At 31.8% G+C, this 20,355-nt stretch overlaps 3 protein-coding genes and 1 long non-coding RNA gene across 4 annotated transcripts in view; 2 read left to right on the top strand and 2 right to left on the bottom strand.

The window, feature by feature from the left end:
- Window positions 1–2,063, top strand: part of LOC108727733 (virus-induced RNA 1) — a 43,957-nt gene extending 41,894 nt beyond the window's left edge. Inside the window, exon 4 of the mRNA XM_018455953.1 lies at window positions 1,093–2,063. Within this exon, the coding sequence (XP_018311455.1) occupies window positions 1,093–1,326 (234 nt within the window). The 3' untranslated portion in view covers window positions 1,327–2,063. The remainder of the gene's footprint in view (window positions 1–1,092) is intronic.
- Window positions 2,064–2,119: 56 nt separating this feature from the next.
- On the bottom strand, window positions 2,120–3,315 carry LOC108727734 (uncharacterized). The gene is made up of 2 exons (XR_001936859.1): window positions 3,123–3,315; window positions 2,120–2,957 (listed from the first exon to the last, which is right to left on the bottom strand). It is a non-coding gene; the product is annotated as an uncharacterized lncRNA (long non-coding RNA).
- Window positions 3,316–6,144: 2,829 nt separating this feature from the next.
- Window positions 6,145–8,244, top strand: Syx5 (syntaxin 5). The gene is made up of 5 exons (XM_018455909.1): window positions 6,145–6,517; window positions 6,900–7,156; window positions 7,453–7,644; window positions 7,715–7,836; window positions 7,964–8,244. The coding sequence occupies exons 1-5, from the start codon at window positions 6,145–6,147 to the stop codon at window positions 8,121–8,123; spliced, it is 1,104 nt and encodes a 367-aa protein (XP_018311411.1). The 3' UTR covers window positions 8,124–8,244.
- A 784-nt stretch (window positions 8,245–9,028) lies between these two features.
- Window positions 9,029–16,430, bottom strand: Tango1 (transport and golgi organization 1). Its single transcript, XM_018455959.1, has 17 exons — window positions 16,205–16,430; window positions 15,967–16,100; window positions 13,952–15,818; window positions 13,687–13,842; window positions 13,504–13,577; window positions 13,258–13,404; window positions 12,938–13,054; window positions 12,668–12,745; window positions 12,355–12,579; window positions 11,909–12,076; window positions 11,585–11,807; window positions 11,350–11,488; window positions 11,170–11,259; window positions 10,941–11,037; window positions 10,725–10,848; window positions 9,796–10,326; window positions 9,029–9,239 (listed from the first exon to the last, which is right to left on the bottom strand). The coding sequence occupies exons 1-17, from the start codon at window positions 16,326–16,328 to the stop codon at window positions 9,184–9,186; spliced, it is 4,350 nt and encodes a 1,449-aa protein (XP_018311461.1). The 5' UTR covers window positions 16,329–16,430; the 3' UTR covers window positions 9,029–9,183.
- Between the last annotated feature and the right edge of the window lie 3,925 nt (window positions 16,431–20,355).

The following is a 20,355-nucleotide window of genomic DNA, read 5'->3' as shown; positions in this document are numbered from 1 at the left end:
GAGAGATTTTTTCCTTATTACGTTTTCACACGTAGAAAGATATAGAAAATTTAATTACACATACAGCAATTCTAATAATTCATATTGAAGCATGTATCTCTTTGTTGGCGGAGTAAACTGCATTGTATCACACCGTCATGCACTAAACGCAGTTAAATCCACGCAGCGTTGCAAATTCTTCAATAATGGAGCTTAATTAATTTTGACGATGCGTTTGTCAGTTGTAGAACTGCAAATTGTTCGATAAACCCGTTTGTCCCTGTCTGAACCAGCTCTCGTTCCTCTTGGGACACGTGTAATGTATATACATATTACGCTATCTTTCCGAAGAACTTCATTATAACGAATCGGATTACATTTGGAGATTGAGGAAAAATTCGCAAATTGTTCAATTTTTAATACTAGGATTTCTTCTTTTAAACTAAATTTACACTCGACTTTGTATCTCGATAAGAAATACCGAAGACGCAGTCTTGTATCTCGGATTATAACATGGTTGCCACAAAACTGGAAATTAGGGAAATCAAGGAATCGTCAGCGAAATTGAAAACGGGAAAAGTCAGAGAATTTTGCAAAACTTTCTGGAAAATTACAATTCTTGACTTTAAAAAAGTTTAATACATGTACATTACACTTACGAAGTTTTGGAATACTGCCAACTTAACAATTAAAAATGCAAGCGGTGTCAATAACAGTAATTGCACTGTAAAAAATAAAATGTTAATTTTAACTTACAGACCTATTGGACCCTAGTGGACTTTCTGAGACATGTAAAAATGTTAAAATTAACACAAAAGTGCCGAAAGTTCACTATAGTTTTTAAATTAAAAATAAATATTTTAATTTTTTACATTGCAATAATAATTTATATATGTTAGATCTCTCATCAAAATATTTAACAAAAATATTTAATATTGTGAGGTTTTCAAATCTCACAACAAAAATATAAAAAATATTTTAATATTGTTGAAAGTCAGGAAAAATCATGAAATTTTGTCTAGAAATCGGGGAAAAATTATAGAATTTTAAGATGGTATTTGTAACAATCCTGATACGGCTAATCTCTGATTCTCACAAATGGTCTGATTGCAGATCATTAACGGTCATGTGGTGACGATCAACGAGACAACATATACGAGCGGCGATGATATCAGTGGCACCATGTTCCGTATTCGAACAGTTGACGTGAAGCCACAAAACGGGACCGAACTGATCGGGGGAGGCAACACGGAGCAACCGTCGGTGAGGCCGGAGCCGGAGAGCCGCGAGACGGTCGAGGAGTTCAACAACGAGATATCGAAAAACACAGAAACGCTGACCGCTTAAAAGGTGATCAGTCCGCTCACGAGACACGCCGACGATCAGCGATGTCCGAGTGAATTTCAGGGAGACGAAGGAGTGACCTTTATTTCGTGGCTATAGTAGAGTAACTTTGATGCCACACCGTGGTGCATCGTATTAAAATATAAAGCATTACTGTAAAATATATATATATACATTATACATGTAATACATACATATATGAAGTTATGTTTCTGTTGTTTCCTATCGCTTCTCGATACGGTAGTATATATATATATATATATATATGACGTTTACCTGCGTCTTTTCAAGAAAACAGATCGCCGTCGCTGAAAAGAATAAGTTAGTATATTTATAAATACGTAGATAATGCAAGTTGAGAATAGAGGGGGCTACTAATTGGTTTCAATTAATTGCGAGAATTTATTTAAAGTTAATTAATCGATTAAAAGCTTTCGAATCAAATTAAAACTCTCGGTTAAACGTGGAATTAAAATAGATGAGATTTAAAGCTCAATGTGCGTTTACGTTTTTCAACTGAACATTTTATACTCTGAATAGTCTGAACAATTGAACTTTATACATATTATGAAATACGCTTAAAAGACACGTATGCATCAGCGATTGATATGGAAATATAATGTTGTATAATCTGTCGTATTTTTCAAAAATTAATTATTTGGACCCCTTCTAATTTATATTTTGTACATGTTTATGTATCTTACATTTCAAAAAGGCGTTAAAGATTTTTGTATATTTTATAAATTAGTAAAAATGAAACTGGTGTGCGATAACTAATGAGTGATATTTAGTAATCCTATATATAATACCGGTGTATCTCATTCTATCTTATATGAATATCGAGCAAAAAAGGTGAAAGCACCGGAGCCACATGCTTCGTCACATATCATGTCGGTTTACTGGCTGATATATTTATATATATATGTATACATATACATATATGCAAGGCCATTTTGTAATAACTAATTACACCATCGTCCGCCGAGTGGAAAATTTACTCCAGTCCAGTTGATCCAACGTTGATCACGTTTTGTATGCCCAAATACGAATATGAAGTAAATTACTAATAATGTATCACATTAACATATTTTATATATATATATATATTTATAGAACGACACTTTTATCCTATAAAAGATTACACAAGAGAAGTTGATATTTAATAAATCTATAATTTCCTGTACATGTATCCAGCTATTCCAGCTTTTCTAGTTTCCTTGACAATGGCTACGTTCGAGCAGCAAAAGCAGCTTTGCAATTTTTGTAAAATTCTTGAATATGATTGGTTTATACATTTAGATCCAATGAGGAACTAAGGACAAGACCAATTATATTAAAGAATTTTACAACAGTTGCAAAACTGCTTTTTTCTGTTGAACGTAGCCATTGGTTTTCAATGTTGAAAAACGTCAATTTTTCAAGGTACATACAATTATATCCACGCAGGTAAATATTAATAAACTATTTTTACGAAGAAAAAGTTTGAAATGTCTACCGTTGCGATTTTTTATGTTATAGAAAAAAAAATGTTCGTTCCTGTAGTGCTACCTTCATATATTTCCATACACATACATACATTAGTAATACAGATGTATTTCTTACAGATTGTAAGTCGTACTGTAATACATATAGACCTCCGTTACACGGTACGCTTAATCGGGTTTAATAACATCCGTAGTTATGAAATTGGCCAATTATAGCTGTTCCTCGGAAGAATAGAACGATTGTGATTGGCCAGTTTCATAACTACGGATGTTATTAAACCCGATTAAGGGTGCCGTGTAAATGTAGTCATAGACATACAGATGTATTTCTTACGGATTGTAAGTCGTGCTATAAGTTGATCAGAAAAAAGTTGATACAATAAAATAGTAGTAAATTATATTCCGACAATACAACTATATGTAATGTTAGTTCACATAAGTTTACGATTTAATTATTTCATCCTAATAATTTTAATATCTGATAAGGGCTGCGGTCTACTTGACGCTACAAACGCTTCGAAGCATTCTTTGATTAGTTAATTCGTAAAATTCTTTGTTTTGATTGGTCGCTCAAACGCTTCGAAGCGTTTATAGCGTCGAGTGAACCGCAGCCTTGGTCTCAAGATAACATATAAAATCCAAATTTATAAATTTAAGTTCAGCCTAAATATATTAAATGTTTCAATAATACAATTCATAAATGCTACCGTACAAATAAATTTTTCCAAGTTTTCTCTCTTCATCAAGAGAAACAGATGAAAATCAAAGATCTATACGGTTAATTTTTTAAACCAAATGCCCACGCGTGATAATGGACGCGTTCAAGTTGACAAAACGGCTAGCCTGCTCGCCGAGCGAAGAACATGATTGGTTGGTACTTGTAGATCCAACCAATCATATTCAATCGCTCGGCGAGCAGGCTAGCAGCTTTCTTTGGTTTAAACACCAATGTTATTATCGTAACAGTTTGAGGAAAATGTTTTTTGCTACTATATTATATAATATGTACGTTCATTTTTCGAATAATGTAATACAAATTTCTTGTTTTTTTTTAATGAGTAAATAGCGATCATATAACAGAAGAAAAAAATATTGACTTTTCTATCATAGCACTTTATGCTTATAATACTAGTAATAACTTTCGAGAATTTCATGTATTTCATCTTTTTACTTTCAAATCACGCAATGATTACTATTTGATTTTTTAAATCTAATTTTTATCCCAAAGCTGAAATTGTAATTTCATATAATTAAATTTTAAATAATTTTCCCTTGATGTTATTTTTTCTTTTTCTTATAAATATTAACAGAACTTGCGGGATTTTTATCGTCAGATACAAAACGTATGGAATCATAAAATAGGACAGAATCAATTCTAACTGACATCAAAACATCAAAAATTTTTTAAATAAATTGTATTTTTTGTTGTATACGACTAAATTAGCTTCTAATATAATAAAAACTGAATTTTATCTTAAACATACTTATAAGAACTATTTACTATAGTAGCGAAAGTTTGATCCTATAATTATTTCAAGTATAATATTTCCAGATTTAAAGAAAATGATATTTGTAGTATATATTTTTATTAAAAGCTAATTTAATTATATACGATAAAAGATGAAACAATTCTTTTTTTTTCGACTTTTGACCGGCTAAAATCGATTCTGGTCTGCTGGGCCACTGTGATAAACTCCTCCGTTTAAAAGTCGCGCGTTCCGTGTACTTCCGTCCGTAGGAAAAATGGCGAGCCGTCGCATACACCATGCGGCTTTAAGGGTGGTATTCATAGTCGATTTTTAAGCGGGGAGCACAGACTCTTGCATAACGCATAACACGTAATGCATAAGAAAATGAACCAATCAAAATCTTTCGTTTCCTTCCTTTCCATGAAATAAAGAACTCTGATTGGATGAATTTCTTATACCTTATGCGTTATGCAAGAGTCGGTGCTCCCCGCTTTATATTCAAGACCGTCTTAATTACAGTCTTAAGAAGTCATGAACCAATCAGAGGCCGGTATTCACAATCAGATCTTATATTTAAGACCGTCTTAAGTTCAGCCTTGAGGTGTCATGAACCAATCAAAGGGCCGCATTAGCCTCTTAAGATATTACTTAAGACGGTCTTGAAATAAGAACCGACTATGAATATAAGACCATAGCACACATATTTCGTAAGTCTGAATCTACAATAGGTGTTTTAAGACTTAAGCCGTAAGAAATTGACCAATTACAGTCGAATCCGAGGGGAATAATCGACTGTGATTCGCCCATTTTTTATGGCTTAAGGCTTAAAATCCTATTGTAGATCCGGGGTAACAGTAATCATAAGACGTACCGTAAGAATCAGCCAATTAGAATTAAGTACGGAATCTATAGACGTTGCTCAAGACTCAAGATAGTCTTAAGCTAGCGCTTGAACCAATCAGAAAGCCGTATTAGCACCTAAGACATTGCTTGAAATTAAGACCGGACTATGGATTCCGGCCTAAGGGTGAAATCACACGGTGCGGAAAAAGACTGCGGAATAGAGAATGCGTCATTGAAGCAACCAATCAGCGCTATTCAGCGCTATTCGGAATAGCGCTGATTGGTTGCTTCAATGACGCATTCTCTATTCCGCAGTCTTTTTCCGCACCGTGTGATTTCACCCTAAGAGTTCAAAAGAATTCTCTACTGTGATTGGCTGATTCTTACGGTACGTTTTATAAATACTGTTATGGCCCATCTACAATACACGTAGTAAGTTTGGTTTAAGAAGTAAGAGTAAGAAATTGACCAATCACAGTCGAATGTGAGAAGAATAATCGATTGTAATTAGTCAATTTCTTACTCTTCTTAAACCAAGCTTACTTCGCATATTGTTGACAACGCCTTATGCGGGTCGTAGCGGTCGTAGGGTCTTAAGTCATAGAAAATTGACCAATCACAGTTGATTATTCTTCTCATATTCGACTGTGATTGGTCAATTTTCTACGACTTAAGACCCTACGACTGTTACGACTTCTATTGTAGACCCCGCATTACGGAAGGTGTGTGCCATGGCCTTTAGATTTGCCGCACGTGACAGTTCACAGTACTTCTTCTATGACCCAATTGTAGGGCGCGCGTATTCGCACATATACGCACGTCTGCAATCCGCATGTGTATGTGAACACTTGACTGAACAGACTTGTCAGCGGAGACTGTCATGTGTGGATGTCATGCGGACGTGTCCGCTGCCGTCGTCGCCGCCGTTGCCGCCACCGCTGCGATCTGTTGACGTTATCGGACTTGGTGGTAGTCGAAGCCCTCGGGACACGCGCGCACGTGGAGAAAGCTGAGAGGATGCTGCGATGTCAGCACGCAGACGTCATGTTGTAGGACCCGTAGTGAATCGCGACCTTGCGAGCTCGGGTGGCTCGCGGCACTATTACGATGGAGACGAAGCGAGCAGCAGATTGTTGAGCGAGGAGACTGTCGACTTGGACCCAAGTGAGCAACAGTCGACAACGACGACGACGACGATGACATCCCGCGACAGGACCAATGAGTTCGCCAACGCGATACGCTCCATGCAGAGCAGGACCGTGGCGCGGACCGCAGCGAACCTGCAAAATCCGCGCCGCGCACGCCAGATACAGAGCTACTCGAACTTTATGATGATAGCTAAGAACATTAGCAGGAACATTGCTGGCACATACATCAAGCTGGAGAAGCTTGCCCTGTGTAAGAACTCAGCTGAGCATAGCTTAGACGATTACAATATGTTGCATCCAAGTAGGACATTGCAAACAATAAAACTTACCTTTGTTGTGCAAAGGAGATTTTTTTTTGGTCCTTATGCATAGATTTGTATGAAAGTTAATACATGTCCTTAAAGATTTGTATGAAAGTTATACATGTCCTTAAACTGTCGAAAGATCACAGAATAGTTTTTGTTTGAAACTAAGATTATCATTGACAGTTATCGTCAACTTTTATTACTACTTTATAAGATTATATAATATATAACAGAATAAAAATAGTTGAAACATACTGAAATGATAGCAAAGCTACTAAATAAGAACATTTTTAAATGTTCTATAATAACTAATATTGTATGTTACAGTGGCTAAGAAAAAATCCATATTTAACGACAGACAAATTGAGATTGAAGAGCTTACAAATATTATAAAAACGGATCTAAAAAGCTTAAATCTTCAAATCGGGAAGTTACAAGAACTTGGAAAGTCGCAGAGAGAAAGCTTTGGTTCTTCTCAGAGTCATCACATTGCTTCTCATTCTTCCTCAATTGTGATGACATTACAATCAAAGCTAGCTAATATGTCTAATCATTTCAAAAGTGTTTTGGAAGTTCGTTCTGAGGTATGTAACTCAAAATAAACAACATTTTTTCTTATATCAAAGTTGGTTATCGTCGTAGAATATTTCAGTATAGCATCAATTAATTTCTATATTTTGGTCAAAATAGCATGTAATATATATTCTATAATATATGATAAATTATATATTTTCTTTAATATCTTTTTTTAGCAATATTATGAATAACAATAAATTTGATATTAACAAAAAGAATACAGGATTATAAATATTATTGGAAATTAAGAAATAATAATTAAATAATAATTTTAAAACACTAAGAAATAAATTATTTGATGCAGAATATGAGAGAGGAACAAAGCAGGAGACAGCAGTTCACTCAAGGATCTTTGTCCACTATGCTCCCTCCGAGTGTTGTTTCTGGGAAACAAGGTTCTTTGTTACTACAAGAAGAAATTTCTAGTAGTTCAGTTGCGATAGATCTTGAACCTGTGATGAATCAGCAGTTACAACAAATTATACAAGATGATACTGTAAGTAATAGCGGCAATAGTGTGAAGTAATTAAATATAATGGGAATACATGTATGTCTACTTCTCCAAGGATGCATATATGCAATCGAGAGCCGAAACTATGCAAAATATAGAGTCTACTATAGTTGAGTTAGGGGGTATTTTCCAACAATTAGCACATATGGTTAAGGAACAAGAAGAAATGGTTGAAAGGTAAGAGGAAATGATGTAATGAATCTGAAAGAAATAAAAGCAGTTGTCTTGAAAACAGAAAAGCATTTTAATTTGTCAAAATATTTCGCAAGTGTAAATCGTTAATCTTTAAAAAATTGATTTTCAGGATAGATAGTAATATAGAAGATACCGAGCTAAACGTGGAAGCTGCACATACCGAAATACTGAGATACTTTCAGTCTGTGACAAGTAATAGGTGGCTAATGATAAAGATATTTGCAGTCCTGATATTTTTCTTTATATTTTTTGTAGTATTCTTATCATAACACTATCGATAATTGTATTTATAATATCATTATACTTTTATCATTCATATCCACTATTTGTGATATAAGAAACAGAGAGAAAATGGTTTTTACAAAGTTGCGACATACATACAGGCTATAAAGAATGATATTGCGTGCATTCCTCGCCCTTTCACTGAATTGTGAATATTGTAAGTACATTTAAATACTATTGTAAGTATTTAAATATTATGTTACTTGTATCTTGCATTTCGCTGAATACAAAAATGTAAAAAGAAAATATTTCTATCGATAATAAATGCATAATTTTCATTTTTTGGGGCAAACGATTTTACAACTAAAACAAATTATGTTTTATAAAAAATATAAACATAAAAATAAAAAATAGTTCATATATACACTTATATCACAAATTGATTACAACATTTTACTTTAATTATATCGATTAAAAGATAGAAAAAAGTAAAAAAATCCAATTTTCTTTATTTTAGCTAAAATTATATAATTAAATCTGCAATAACTTTGATAACCTATCGTAATAAATTACAATTTATTTCGATTTTTAAAACCATATATAACAATTATATCTTTTATAATCTACACTGATTATAAGAACTTTATTACAATATTTTTATCTACTATATATGAACATTTGCTATCTAAAGTATATATTATTACCAGAAATATATAACTTAATTACAAATTTTCAATATTTTTTCCGTTTTCATAATACACAATTCAAACGTATAAAAATATTTTTATCAATTCTTACAAATAACTTGTTATACATTATTTTCAAAATCATAAAATAAAGGAATTACTAATTTATCATCACTGATAAAAAGATTACTACTTTTAAATAAAACAGGGAATAATCTACTGTATAATAATCACAGATACAATAACATTGACAGATGACACTGTTTAATAAATTCCTGTGTATAATACGTTTCTTCTATTAATATTTGACGTAAAATTTTTATCATCACATTTATTTATAATTGTTACACAATGAGAACTCTCACTGATGTAGTGACGATTTGGCCTTTGTACAAGTGTATTGAATAACAAGATACAAAACTTAGACTTTCCCGTGATGTGCCTTATCCAGTGATTCTCCCGAAGAATGTAAGGAACCTATAAAAATTAATATCTAATTAAATAAAATATATCTTTTTCAATATGTTTCTTAATTGTTGCGATACATGCAAGTAAAAAAATTTATTCTACGATTTAAAATACAGAATGGTGATAAAAAAATAAATTTTAATAAAATATGTAAAAACTTAATATAAAAGAAAGATAAATTGGAACTACCTTTTTATCTGAATTTTATAAAAAAATAGATTTTTCATAACAATAATAAAAATAATTAAAAAAATATCAAAATTATGCTTAAAAAAATTAAAAGTACATTGTATATGCCATTAGCATAAATTAAAGTCATTGATTATAAACTCTTTAACCTGACATCTATTTGGAATTATTTCCTTCCATAGTACTCCAAAACTGTCTCACTTTAGAGAAACGTTTGCGTCCTTGCATGCACAAAAATAAAAAGGAAGATAATAATAACAACCAAAATACAAACTTCCCAAAAGAGCAGAAAACGTCAAGCTGTTCTAACAGATTAACGCTACGTGGCATGCCGATGAAATGCGTGTCGTCACTCTTTGTCATCGTTTTCACAAACCTTTATGATTGCGCGCACGTTGCTCTCGTTGATGAGGATGAAAACCAGAATTGCGCGGATACGGCAGTGAGTCTTCACCCCATGGATGCGCCATTCCCAGGGGAGGCAATATCGAGCCAGGTGGAGGAAGGGGTGGAATATGATCGCTACCAAATGAGGGTAATGGTGGTGATCTATGATGGTCAAACGGTGGAAGTAAATGCGGCGGAGACATAGGTGGTGGGGAACCGGCGTTCTCATATCTGCTCCCGGAAGCCGGGGGACGATGTAACGCCGGTGGTGGTAACATTGGCGGAGGTGACGACAATCTGCCGCCGAGTGGCGGAGGACGTTGACTGATATCATACGGAGGTAGACCAGAAGCAGCAGCGGGCGGTAAGGGTGGCAGATACGGTGGGAAACAGTGTAGATAAGAAGGTAGCGGGGGCGGCGGAACTCCCGAGGAACTGCTAAACATTATGGGAGAATTGGACGATTCTGCTCCTATGAACAGTGGCGGGGTAGTCACAGTTTCTCCATTCGCTTCCAGGCCTGTGTTTGGAAATCAATTTTTTTAAGAAAACAGACAATTCAAAGTATAACTTCCATCGTGCGATATTTTGCAATCCACCCTCTGTAGATAAACGTTGCCAACATGCTTATTATCTCAGATAAAATAGTATTATACATATTTTTCAATTATTATTTTCTAAGAAACTAAATGATCTTACTCTACGAATCGCAACGTTACTACGTGTTACAATTTCTACAAAAACTTTATGACAAATTATTATTTGTTTACAAGAAATGAATGTATATTTCTATATGGAAAAAGTTAATGTAACAATGATCGACGATAAAATCTGATTCAAACTAGAAATTGTATTTAATTATTCATTATCGGACTAAATACTGGTATAATTAATATTTCGTAACAGAGGAATACTTACGATGTAGTTTTGCTTCGGGATCTGTGTCATTTAAATTTTTCTCTACAAGTGTAAGACGATTACGTAATTGGCCGGCCTCAGCTTTCGATTCTTCCAAACGGCGCTCATTTTGACGGGCAGCGACCTTACAAAACAAATGAAATTTTATATATATATAAATATTTCTCAATAACATATATTATACTAATATTTTTCTTATATATACGCTATACATACCCATTGCTCATGTGCCTTTGTTTCTAGAGCGGATATTTGACTTTTGTATTCCCCTTCCTGATCCACGATCTCCCGTTTTAACATTTCTATTTGTTGCCTGAAATTTAATTTCCTGTGATAAACTAATTGTAGCGCATAAACTTGTTACATAAATTCTTGTAATCATGATGCGCATAAAAGTATCCAATTTTAAATTCTCCTTGGACGTATTATATCAAATAATACTTACTTGTAATTTTGAATTTCATTTTGCATTGTGTGTAACCTTTCGACTGTTGATACAACTTCTCCTTGTTTTTGTAACCAAATAGCGTCTTCCCTAATGAGATAAGATTAGTTTTAAAAAAAAAAAAAATAGTTTAAGTATAATTTTTTAAATATGTAATTCTAAGAGTTAATCATTACTTACTTTTGGCGTTCGGTTTCCTTATCTTGGAAAAACTTTGATAAAACTTCAAGTCGTGTCTCCGCATCTTTCTTTTCTTTTTCAGCCATTTTACACTGATCGCTTAATGCAACTATTTCTTCCTTAACAAGTTTCATATGTTCTGCAACACAAAAGTATTGTTATGAATAAGATTTAAGTTCAAAGAATTATCAAATAGATGACATTTTTAATATCTTTTTCTTTAAAAAAAAAATACCTTCTAATAACTGATGAGCTCCATCAACATCGTTTAATCGCATCTTTAATTCGTCTCTCTCCTCACGCAGTTGCACTGTCTCAATTTTAATGCGAGATACATCGTATAACTTTTCCAAATCCAAATTGTTTGACTTGATTTGGCTGATAATTTCTAATAGTTCTTTCACTTCTATCTCTTTGCCTTTTAATTCTTTATATAACGACGATTTTTCAATAGACAACTAAGGAAAAAGTGATAATTGATCCATATATCTATCAATAATTAGACATATTTTGATTCTTATGTATTAATTTTGATTAATATATATAACTACGGACTTACTTGATCTATTTGTTCTTTCAAATTATGTACTTCATCTGTTAGTGTTTGTTCTATATTATTTTTAAGATTTTTCTGAGTCGCCAATTCATTCTGTATCTGCAAATATTTTATTTCAAGCTCATTGCATTTCTCCTTAGCAGAAGTAAACTCTGCTGATAAAGTCTCAATCTGTAATAAATTTATTGTATTTAATATATAAATCATCCGTTAAAAATTAATATAGACAAGATAAATAAATAGTCAGGAAGTAAAACAAAACATTAAATAGAGTGTGGGCATGCTAATATAAATATTGTTTTTAAAAATGTTTATTATATATGTATGAACATATAAACAAATATTGTAACAAATATTACAAGTTCACGCTGTATCACAATTAAGAAATTAAAAAATAGTGTTTTTCTAATCGATCTGCAAACAATATATTGGAAACAAATTATTCTTACCTCTTGAGCCTTAAGGTTCAACGCATTCGTTAAGGACTCGTTCGCGGTTTGTTGAGTGTCTAATCGCGTCTGTAGATTTTCCACTGATTGAGCTAACGGATTCACTTCATTGTTCGACGACAACATTTCTCTTAACATATGCTCCATTTCTAAACCAGTTTCTGTTATGTTTTCTAACTCTTTCTCCAACGAAGTCACTTGTTCTTCCAACTCCATCTTTGCGTTCTATGATAGAAAAACGTAAATGTCGAAATGTGTAATTTTTAATTCATACGAACATAATAAAGAAAAAGAAAAATACTTATGCATGTACCTGTGACATTTCTAAATCAGCTTTTAGCGATACAACCATTTCATTAGAATCAAATGATTCATCTTCTATGCAATGCAACTAAAATATTTAAACAACAATAAACAATTTATTAAGACCATGTAATGTGAACACAACAAGTAAGTTTTATAGGTTTATCCCTTACTTGTTAAAATATTTAAATTTTAGTATACAATACGTTCAAATTTTAATAATCGAAAAAAAAACGTGCCAAAATAGCAAAGAATCAATGTGCTCACTTATACTGCTCACCTTATCTTTGGTAGATTTTAGATTCTCATTGAGTACTTCACATTCTTTTGTTGAAACTAACAACTCTTTTTCGAGTTCATTAATTCTTGCAATAAGTTGTCCATCTCTTCTTATATTCTGAATAGAAACGTATTTATCATTAAACTCTATTGAATGATGTTATTTAAATACCTTACATAACTAATCATATGACATCTCAAAACAGAAATAGATCATAAAATAAGGTTTAGATATGATTTTAATATGCAGAATGAATTTAAATTATGGATTCTATTTAAGTTCTGTTTGGAGCACTTTAAATATAACCAAGATAATTTTACCTCAATGTAATAATATCCGAGAGTGAACGCGAGTGTTGCAAAAGCTGTTACACACAGATACATCAATGTTTTCCAATAATTATGATCCAATCTTGTTTTATCCATTAAAGTGTCTTCTTCATCTTGTTCTTTTTTAAGGTCTACCTTCTATTACAGAGAAAAAATTGTTATATGTAGAAATGAGCAATGATGTAGAAATAAGTATGCAAATGAGTAGTATATATAAAAAATTTCCGTAAAACTTACTTCGTTCTCACTTACTGTCTCGGTTATACATTCGTGATCTTTCGTACAAGTTGTACATACTGTTGTGCAAGTTACTGTGCAAAAATATTATATTATATTTTTAAAGGATTTAATAAATATTATATTATATTTTTAAAAAGGATTTAATAAATATTATTATGTATAGAATAGAATAATTAATACCTTTTGTTTCGTCTGGAAAAGGTGTGGATTGTAGTTTCTCCAAGCTATTATTTCCATTCTTTTTTTTATACAAAACCTTAATTTCACTGCTTATGTGATCACCATATCCAGGTAAGGTTTCGTTTTCCTTTCCAAAGTTGATGATCTGACTTTCGTCTAAACATATAAAGCATCTGAGTTTTATAGATGTAATCATATTAATATTATATAATATATTCTATGTAATACTAAAACTTTTCTATACTATAATTAATCAATAACTTACTATCTTTGTGTTCCAAATTTTCAATGCTTGGTAAATCTTGTTTCTTAAGAACTTCATTGAGGATCATTGTTTGCTCTGAGATTATACTCTCTTGACTAGAATCTATAGATTGCTCCGGCCCGAGATCGCTAGATTTCAAGATTTCATTAGATTCTATAGGAACATTATCAGAGCTAGTGTCATTGACTAAGTTATCATTTTTATTTACATTATTATGTACAACTGATTCTTCACTAAATTGAATATCTTCAGCGCTACGATTTAACGCTTCTTCTGTAATTGCTATATTTTCGTCAACAGAATAACTTTCGGAGAACGATTTTGTTGTGATATTTTCTGCTATTTCAGACGATAAGCTAATAGTTTCTGAAGTTTCCGCAATTACATTTTTATCAGCTTGGCCAATGATTTCCTCGTTATCGACATCTTTCTTTGTATTTTCAAAAAAAGTTTCATTACTATTTGGTAATTTTTGCTCAATATCGTTGCTACTCTGAGTAGTGATATTTGTGGCCACAGTTTCTTGCAAATTAGACAAGATCGTTGATTCTTTTTCACCAGAAATAATTGTATCGTCAGTCCTTATATTTTCCGTAACTTTCTTTGCGTCATTGATTTTTGGTTTTTCAATATTTTCAACATGGCTATCAACGTCGAGTTTTGAAACAGAACTATCGTTTGCTAAAATTGGAGATGCTGTTGGCAATTCTTTGACAGGTTTATCAGCATTTTCATGTACAACATTATCGGATGAAGGCACGTCACTAGATACAATATTTTTCAAAATAATTGTGGTAGCTTCTATCTTTTCATCTGAAACTTTTACACTTTCAGCAATACTATCAGTAGTACTGTCATGTATAACTTCTTGCGGCGTTTCTACTTTTTCTTTATCTATAAAACTTTGATCTATATCTGATTCCAATTTTATTTGAGGTTGAAGAATGTTTTCGGTTACAGCATCAACTTCAACATTTTCCGAAAGTTGTTCCTGTAATTGCAGGTTCTCAGTAGTTTCAGAAGTTGTATCATCGCTACTTTGAGTAATAGTGCTCTCTGTTGTCACAGTTTCCAAGTTAGATAATATGTTGAATGTTTTCGTAATAGAGGCAAATATACCGTCGCTTTCAACATGTTCAGTAACTTTCTCTTCCTTACTATCTTCTACATTTTTCTTAGCACTATCACCTAATTTTGCTGTATGCTCTACCTTTTTAAATGATTCCTCTTCAGACTTACTACTTCCATGAAGTACTGAAATGTCATCCTTGTTCACTGTATCTAAGGTTGATCCAATTATTGCTTCTGAATTTTCTATCGAAAAATCAAGGTTTTTCTCTTTCTGGGTATCTATCGATAATTTAATTCCTTCAAGTTTACTACTGGCATCATTCATGCTCGGTTCTAATCCTTTGTTGTTGATAAATATATTCTTGTCAGATGATAAATCTTCTATTTCAGAATCAGGGGTCATTGAAGCTTGTTCATTCGGCAATGCAGTAGTGTGAGCAACTTCAGCCACAGAGCTGGGTTGTACAGATGGATTACTCTCAAAATAAACTGTGGTACCATCTATCACTTCGTAAGAAGGTGATACACTATCTACATTGATTGCATGAGATTCTTTTATGATACCTTCATCTACAGATTTCAGCGACGGTGTCTTATTATCATCCTGAGATAATTCATCTTTCAACAAAGTATGGGATTCGCTACTCTCTTTCTCTGTTGATTCGAGTTTCTCGGGCTGAGCTTTGTTAACTTCATCATTAAACTTATAAACAGGCACTTCGTACAACAAATCACGTTTTAGAACTTTATATTCATTGAGAAATGCTTTGGGTGCGAATCCACGCTTGCCATTTATCTGAAATAACAATCAGTACATGGAGAAAATATATCTTTTATGGAATCAAGGAATTTCAATCTCAGATATCAGCAGGACGTTAAAGTTTTTAAAAATATAACGTCACATAACATAGAAAGATTCAATAGAAGGATAATATAAAGTATACCTCAATACCCCATAAGTCTGTCCGTTTTCCAGAGCCTTTACTAAAAACTTTGACTTCTACATTGACACCAAATGACATCACCTCGCGATCATTTGCTCTGTAAGCGATTATAGTCCTGGCCAGCGAAACGGGTTCTAAATAACAAGGGAAAGTAATGCAATGATCATAATATGACCAAGAGTACAACGAGAAAAAAAGTATGTTATGGGTTTTAGGTCTAAAGTATGGCTTCAATTACCCGAACAATTTGGGTCGTAACATAATTGTTTGTCGGACAGGGCGGCTAAACATAATGATATTACGCAGAGAATTGTCGCGATACGCAAAAACGAGACATTCGTAAACGGATTTATTTTCGTCATAGTTTCACCGTTGCAAAGTTCCACATCACTACCGACGTCTAACTAACACAAATAGCACTGTTTCCTCACAGAGCTCACAATTCACACTCACTACATTCAACACACAACGACAACGTGCTGCCACAAACTATATGTTGTATAGAGAGATTCATGAGTGAGATTTTCTTTTACGCCATATTGCCGTGATGTGAGTGGTTGTTAGCGAATTCGATAATAATTTAATTACAAAAGTGTAGTCTGTGTAATACATATAAACACCTTAGCTGATAAAATATTTATGTTATCATATTTCAGCAAAATCTCTGATGAAGAAAAATTTTCATAACATCTCATATTTAAAAAAAATTGTCATAATTTCAAATTTATGAAGATTTCTGAAAAAATATCTTGAACTTTTTCAGATTTTATAAATTTTCTTTAGAAATTATAAAATGAGAAATCTTGAAAATTTTAGAATATTTCAAGATTCACATATACGCAATGAAGAAAGAGATGTAGATTTTCTTAGTACTTCTAAAAAGTGTATACGATTAGTATAAAAAATATAGAAATTCTTAAAAATTTGAAAGAATATATAAAGATTTTTGAAAATTATATAAAGAATTTTAGGAAAAGTTTTCACCAGAATATAATGGAAAATAGTGTCTCTCTCCCTTATAATATAATTTTCGGAATTGTTTCTTGAAATTTTTAAAAAATTTTTGTTATTGGAACATTGAAAACTGTACATTTTAATTAACATTTAATATTTTCGCTAATTGAGAAAAGATATAACTTACCTTATATAATTTCGTTTAATTAACTTATTGGAGAAAATGCTTATGGGAGGATAAATAAAAGATTTGATGATATATAGAAGGAATTTAATAATATTATCGTAAAGTTTTTTTTAACATATTTTGTTCTACATGACTAGATTATAAAAGCAATTAAAAATTTACGGATTTAACAATATTAAATATTATGCATCACAAAAAATATTATATAGATATATTGAAATTTCACAATTTGTAAGTGCGTATTCTTATCTCTTTCACAAAAAGAGCTTCAATTCATCTTGTTCTTACACATATAAAAAATACTTAAGCCTCTCTGTATACGACGAAATATAAAATAATTTCTATAGTAATATGTAACACATTTTTATAATGATTTCTAACGCGTTTATCAAACATCAAATATGTAACAAACGCTTTTGAAAAAGAGAAGAGAAAGTCGTAGCAGAATTTAAATATTTTATGTTATACAAATTCCTTCAATTATTATTTAATTTCTCCATGCTTCTAATATATGTATAAAGTATATATTTGTTTTGATATTCTCCGAGATTCTTCACAAATAAGTGGAAACAAACCGCATTTTAAGAAACTGCAACAACTCGTAAAATATATTCTGTAAATAACAAAGCAGAATACTATCTAAGAAATATTATAAAATAAGATGCCCAGCAAACGCTAAATATTCTTGAAATATTCATAAAATATTCTTAAAATCCCAAAAAAATATTCCAAGAATACTCCAAAATATTTCAAATATTTACGGTATGTAAAAGAAACATTCAAATGTCGGTTAAAAATTTCATTTGTATATCATTACATATTCCGAGAACGTTCCATATATATTCCGCAAAATTTTAATTTTTTGCCCAATTTTGGGGCTCACTTCATAGACGAAGTACTGCGCTCCTTACATTCTCTCCCGGGTGATTTTTGTTTACGAGTAAATGCTCGTCACCGCGACCCTCTATCGGCAAAGATGTGTACTGCTCGCTCGCTAGCGATTTTCGTGAAATATACAAGAAGTATTCACACAATATTCTAAATATTTCATCGATATTTGCACATTCTGTAACGATTCTTTTACTATTCCGGAACATTCGGTACATTGGTAATACGAATCCAACTTTCTGTGAATATTTAGCGTTAGCTGGGTGACTAATCTTTATATAAAACAGGCGTAGCCGTAAACATTGGAAAAATATACAAAGAGAACTGTATAATTCTTTTTTCAATCGATTATTTAATACGCGATATTACGAACAATTGTATAAATATTTAATCATTCGGTATATTATAATGCTAGATTCAGCTAGATTATACGCGCTGACGCGAAGCAAAATTTAGCTGTACATAACTTTATTGTTCTTAAATATCCTGCATAAAATTTAAAATAATAACGATTTATTATGAAGCAGGTATATCGTGGAACTTATTATGCAAGTTGATACAGAAACTAATTCTAATTAATCTAACTTAGAGTCTTCACAGTGTCATTCTCTGTGTGAATTCAATTCCAATATTTTCAGCTTCGTTAATACTAGAATGTATATAAATGCACAGCATGACGCTACGTCTAAGTATCTTTTCTATCATGAAAAATAATATTGTATGACTTCGAAAAAATTTAGGAAATGTAATATATATATATATAACATCAGATTATATATAATATATAATATGTATATTATATATTATACATGTATGTGTATATATATATATGTATATGCATAATATATAGAGAGAAGAATTCCAAAATACATTTTGTCCAAAATTTTATTTTTTTAGTTAGAGATGACGTAGTGTTCAGTGTTGAAAGACTCATATTATAAGTTACTCTGAGATGTTCAGAAAGCATTTTTTCATCGTTAATTCAAATGTTGAAAAAATATAGACATTTCGAAGTGCATTATGTTTTTTAACTAGATACAAACAAAATGAATTTGTTTAACATTTTTAGCAATTGTTTAGCAATTTTGTTTAATATTTCACATCCTACTGATTGGCATATTATTATTTTTTGTAAAGTGTATAATTTTCTTATGTGCGGAGTTTCTTTCTTTCTCGTTTTCTGAAAATTACAAATTTTGGACAAAACGCATTTTGAAAGTCTGCTCCTCATATATACATATATGTATATATATATTACAAGCATATATTTTAGTCACATATCTAATTTTGTGCCATAACGCTTTACAATTGACTACTACAGCAGCGATTATAAACTTTATAAATTCTTTATATATCCTCGTCGAAGATTGCAAATATAGCAAATGCTAGTTGTCACTACTATTACGCCAATATATATCTAATGCCTTATACATAGTGTCTCGGGCACTGCAAGTTTACTGTCGACTTTTAATTCTTTGGCAACTTTGAAATTAACTCAATGCCATTTCTTTGTGTAATTTCTTAATCTTTAACATTTATTTTGGCGACTAAGACATGAATAAAAAATCTGACTTAATCGCCAAAATTCTATAATTTTTAGGTCACTTATAACTGCAAAATTGTTAATGCATCGACAGCGAAGCAAATCTACTTAAATTTTTAATTTGGCCTCTAACGATTACAGTCCGGCATAGAATGCCTGAGACACCCCGTATACATTCTTCAAACTGCTGCCTGCTCAAAAAGAATCTTTATTATATAGATAATAGTATCAACTTTTCTCTCTACTTTTAAATGCTTTATCATATTTTAGTTACGCGAAACTGTTGATTATACATTTAAAACATCTATACCATCTGAAATTAGAGAAGTTTGAGAATAACTGTGTATTTTGTATTACACAAAAATCACGTGTTACAAGAATATATGAATCACATAAGTGTCGTGAACATCCAAAGTTTCTTATACTACCATTTGATTGCCATAGAGAGTAGGGAGAACTAAATAGCCGAAGAAAAAAGCCAGTAATTAAATTCTACATGAATTATGCGAATGAAGATCACGTTTGTTATCACACAGTAAAAATAGAAGTGATTCTTTCATGTAAAAATAAGAAATAGATAATGCAGAATCTTCTTAGTCATAAAATACGATCCTCCGTTTTATGAAGTTATTAGAATCAAATGTTCTCTTGATTGCAAATTTTCCGCTCAGTCTACTACTTTCTTATCCAATAGCACATACGTGAATGTACTACTTGAATAACTGCTTCGCCTTTCTTTCTCGTTCACGTATATTAGTAATGAGAGAGCAGAAGTACATTATTTGACGAAACTACAATCTATTCAGAAAATAAAGAT

The sequence above is a fragment of the Mycetomoellerius zeteki genome, unplaced genomic scaffold (assembly GCF_001594055.1).
Source record: "Mycetomoellerius zeteki isolate Tzet28-1 unplaced genomic scaffold, Tzet1.0 scaffold52, whole genome shotgun sequence".
Lineage (NCBI taxonomy): Eukaryota > Metazoa > Arthropoda > Insecta > Hymenoptera > Formicidae > Mycetomoellerius > Mycetomoellerius zeteki.
The sequence above is the reverse complement of the archived record's forward strand: the minus strand, read 5'-3'. Positions and strand labels throughout refer to the sequence as shown.